General features: G+C 39.3%; 1 protein-coding gene across 1 annotated transcript; it reads left to right on the top strand.

Moving 5' to 3' along the window:
• Nucleotides 1-1,195: 1,195 nt before the first annotated feature.
• On the top strand, nt 1,196-3,268 carry LOC143892224 (uncharacterized). Its single transcript, XM_077396692.1, has one exon. The coding sequence runs from the start codon at nt 1,196-1,198 to the stop codon at nt 3,266-3,268; it is 2,073 nt and encodes a 690-aa protein (XP_077252807.1).
• The last annotated feature ends 1,629 nt before the right edge of the window (nt 3,269-4,897 follow it).

The raw sequence follows: 4,897 nt of genomic DNA on the forward strand, positions 1-4,897 counted from the left end.
TCACCCAAACAATATGCCATCCACTGTATTTTAAGCTAGTGTGTAGATAACTTATCTACACATGTGTGTAGAAACCATTCTCTCTCTCTCTCTCTCTCTCTCTCTCTCTCTCTCTCTCTATATATATATATATATATATATATATATATATATAAACGGTTATGGGAATCGGGTCGTTACATCTTTCCTATTGTCAATTGAAACACAAGCCTCACCCTCCTCTTTAACAGGAGAGCTTGCTCCCACAAGACTCTGCGGCACGCCCCCCACTCTCGCAAACCCTAGATTTGTAATAAGGCCATTCACATGTTTATTCCTCCCTTTCACCAAACCCTCAATCAACCCTAACTGATCAAATTGACGGGAACAAGAAGAATAAGAAGAAGAATTGGATGGATCACAACCCTTACGACTGATTTCTTTGCTAAAATGATCAAATTTCTGAAGATTTTCAACAATATTATCAAACACAAACCCTAAATGAGTATAATAATTGATTTCTTTGCTAAAATGATCAAATTTCCGAAGATTTTCAACAAGATTATCAAACGCAAACCCTTAATGAGTGTTATAACTGATTTCTTTGCTAAAATGATCAAATTTTTTAAGATTGTCAACAAGATTATCAAACACAAACCCTAAATGAGTATTATAACTTATTTCTTTGCTAAAATGATAAAAATTTTGAAGATTTTCAACAAGATTATCAAACACAAACCCTAAATGAGTGTTATGACTGATTTCTTTGCTTAAATGATCAAGTTTTTGAAGATTTTCATCAATTTTATCAAACAGAATGTTACGTATCCATACTTAGTATGAGTCTGTTGTTTTTATTTATGTTTATTGTGTCTGTTGTTGTTAGATATGTCGTAGTTAGGTTATGTGTATTGTTAACAATCATGTGTAGTTAGTGGTGCTGTAACTGTTTTACAGCTTATAGGTAGTGGGGTGATGTGGCAAAGTAGTTACTGTTTGTGATGAGTGGATCTCAGATCTGGGAAAAGTTATGTTTATGTAGTTAGATTGTACTGGAAAAAGGAAGAGAAATATTTTCCTAAAACAGAACTATTGAGGTTGTTCCCCTGGAAGTGGAACTCTTTTCTCTTCTATTTTGTGTATCTTCTTTTGATTCAGTGCAGGATCTTATCAGTGGTATCAGAGCGGTCGATCTTATCTGTGATACCGAGGAACCATGGCTGATGGAACTAGATCACAGGATGGGAAGAAATTGGAAGCAGAATTCAGACAATTGCGAGAAAACAATGAACACCAAAGTAAACAACAAATGGAGGCAATAAATCAGATCAAGCAACTCGTAGCGGCGTTGGACCTCAAATATGAGACATTGTCGGCATCGGCAATGCACAAAAATGGAGATCAAGAAGAGTCTATACATGATTTGTTTCCAAAAATACAGAGGGGAAGGGGTCCTGCTTATACCAAATATACCAAGATAGACTTCCCAAAGTTCAATGGGGAAGATCCACTCGGATGGGTTACAAGAGTGGAGCGGTTTTTCACTTACAACAACACCGAGGAGGAACAAAAGGTTCCTTTAGCGTCCATCCACTTGGAGAAGAAGGGGATTCAGTGGTACCAATGGTTTGAAAAACTCAAAGGACAAGTGCCATGGAAAGAATTTGTAGAGGCTATCTGTTCACGCTTTGGTCCGAATACGTACGAGGATTTCATCGGCCCGCTTACGAAACTTGAACAAACTTCGACGGTGGCAGAATATGAGGATCGTTTTGAACAACTGGCAAATCTGACCAATGATCTACCGGAAGGGTTTTACGTCAGTTGCTTCCTCGGCGGTCTCAAAGATGAAATACGGACTAGTGTGCAAATGTTTAAGCCTAAAACGGTGTTGCAAGCTGTTGGATTAGCTAAGTTGCAAGAAGAGAATCATGAGGCATTGTCAAAGAAGCAAAGAATAGGAGAAAGCAAAGTTGTGGGGCAGATTAGCGGTCAAGACAAACAACCGGTTGGAACTACTACTCCAATTATGAAGAAGTTGACTCATGCTAAGATGAAGGCAAGGCGAGATAGAGGGTTGTGCTACAATTGCGATGAGCGCTACACCCCGGGACACCGTTGCAAAAGACAACAGATATTTATGTTGGACCTTGAAGAAGATGGAAGTGATGGTGAAGAATTGGTCGAACCCGAACAACAAATCAGTGGTGAATCGGAGGAACCTCAAATTTCTGTGCATGCTCTTTCTGGGTCCACATCCCATCAAACAATGCGAATTCGGGGCTACATTAAGAGGCAGCCTATTATTATTTTGATAGACTCCGGGAGCACCCACAATTTTTTAGATCCGAGAACGGCAAAAAGGACAGCTTGCGAAGTACAAAAATCTCAACCATTGAAAGTTGTAGTGGCTGATGGTGAAAAAGTTACAAGCGTGGCTGAATGCAAAGGGTTGAAATGGGTGATGCAAGGAACTATTTTTCAAGCGGACGTCAAGCTGTTGCCACTTGGGGGTTGTGATCTAGTGTTAGGGATCCAATGGTTAGCAACTTTGGGACCCGTAGTTTGGGATTTTGCAAGGTTAAGAATGGAGTTTACATTAGAAGTTCGGAAGCATACATTACGAGGTGGCAAGGAAAGGCCAGTGAAGATGGTTGGGTCTCAACGCATGAACCATATTTTGAAGAAGGGAAATATGGCCACTATGGCCCAACTTTTTACAACCACAGCCAGTCATGAATTGAAGAAGGGAAATAGGGCCACTATGGCCCAACTTTTTACAACCACAGTCAGTCATGAAGACGCCATGCTTGACAAGGAGATGGAAGAGCTCTTAAGTGAGTTCTCTGATGTTTTTAATGAGCCAAGTGGGCCATTCAGGGATCCAATCATGGGTGGATATCCATATGTCCAGAAAAATGAAATCGAAAGATTGATGAAGGAGATGTTGGAAGCTGAAATTGTTCGGTCAAGCACTAGCCCGTTCTCATCACCTGTCATCTTGGTACGAAAAAAGGATGGATCATGGCGCATGTGCGTTGATTATCGTGCGCTAAATAAGGTGACTGTAAAGGATAAATTTCCGATGCCGATAATAGATGAATTATTGGACGAGCTGCATGTATCCAAGCTTTCAACCTTGAGGACAAGGTTGCTGCCCAGTGGGTGGCAATATTACGTATCCATACTTAGTATGAGTCTGTTGTTTTTATTTATGTTTATTGTGTCTGTTGTTGTTAGATATGTCGTAGTTAGGTTATGTGTATTGTTAACAATCATGTGTAGTTAGTGGTGCTGTAACTGTTTTACAGCTTATAGGTAGTGGGGTGATGTGGCAAAGTAGTTACTGTTTGTGTAGTTAGTTTGTACTGGAAAAAGGAAGAGAAATATTTTCCTAAAACAGAACTACTGAGGTTGTTCCCCTGGAAGTGGAACTCTTTTCTCTTCCATTTTGTGTCTCTTCTTTTGATTCAGTGCAGGATCTTATCACAGAAACCCTAAATGAGTGTTATGATTGATTTCTTTGATAAAATGATCAGACTTGTGAAGATTTTGAACAAGATGATCAAACACAAACCCTAAAAAGAGTGCCAAAGACAAAACTTCCCCTTCCTTTCCACCATCCGAGTTCTGAAAATTGAAGGTTTTCAACGAAACCCTAATCGACGAGTTTTTCTTTCTCTCATCGACAAAACCCACATCTTAGCATTGTTTCTTAACGTTCAATTGAGGGAAGAAATCGAGATTTTCCAATGCATTTTTCGGACCTTGAAAAAAAGACTCAAGATCTTTAACGGATCTCCAGAATCCGGATTCGATTGGCAAGAGAGCCTATTTAATGGCGTGAAGGGTGTTATGGAAAGATTCAATGGGATCATGGCCGGTAATCATTACTAAAAATTAAGAGAAAATTGATTTCTGAGTTTTAGAGATTAGGGCATCGAAGATGGATTGGAAGAGAAACCCTAGGGCTACTTTAGAAATGTGGGCTAGTAGAAAACAGAGGGAAAAAACAGAGAAACAGAAAGAATTTTTCAATTGGATGAGCTGAGAATATATTTGATTGAGAGAAACTGTAGAGAGTTTGCAGAAGATTTTCAAGAGAGAGGGAGAGTTGAGATTTGAGAGAAGATATGAAAGATGAAGCAGAAGATGAAGACGAAGAGGACGGTTTGATTTATGTTATCTAGTAATTAGCATTTGGATAATAAAAGGAGGGAAATGTTATCAGCAGCACTACTGTATTTTGATGAGGGCACTCCTCACTTTATTCAAAGTACGGTATGGTTTGCACATAGGACGATCCAAACCGTCCATTAGATGGGCCACAGCCTAATAGGTTAGGATCAACCCTCTAACATTCAGATCGGAGGGTTAGGATCAACCTATGTAAATGATTTTTTGGGACACAACCTATTTAGGCTGTGGCCCATCTAATGGACGGTTTGGATCATTCTATGGTTCAGGCCATACCAGACTTTAAAAAAAGTGAGGAGTGCCCTCATCAAAATACAGTAGTGCTGATAACATTTCCCTTTTTTTAAACCCACAATTTAGAAGGAAATGAATAAATGATACAACTACGGTTACTTTAGATAAATAATATCATAAATTGAAGGGGGCCCCTGCCCATTTTTTTCTCTCAATAGATGGTAGGGTTAGGATGATCCTATAGGACTGATTTTTGGTACACACCCTATCCATGGAAGGGCCTTCCAAATGAATTTAGATCCCCCAAAAAATGTGGGGCCACATGTGTTTTTGAGCTATAGCTTAGATAAGCTTAGATAAGCTATAGCTTATGAGCACTTTCCTCATATAAAAATTGAGCCGGGTAGATCCTTTCACCTTCTTCATGAAAAATTTCTAAATAATTCATTAGCCGCCCCCAACTAGTTTGGGACAAATGCTTAGTTGT

This window comes from Tasmannia lanceolata, unplaced genomic scaffold (genome assembly GCF_043159265.1).
Source record: "Tasmannia lanceolata isolate RefF3 unplaced genomic scaffold, GAP_Taslan_0.1 ptg000002l, whole genome shotgun sequence".
In the NCBI taxonomy this organism is placed as follows: Eukaryota; Viridiplantae; Streptophyta; class Magnoliopsida; order Canellales; family Winteraceae; genus Tasmannia; species Tasmannia lanceolata.

What these genes read in the sequence shown, in the direction of transcription:
- LOC143892224 (XM_077396692.1), top strand. Translation starts at nt 1,196, where the DNA reads ATGGCTGATGGAACTAGATCACAGGATGGGAAGAAATTGGAAGCAGAA.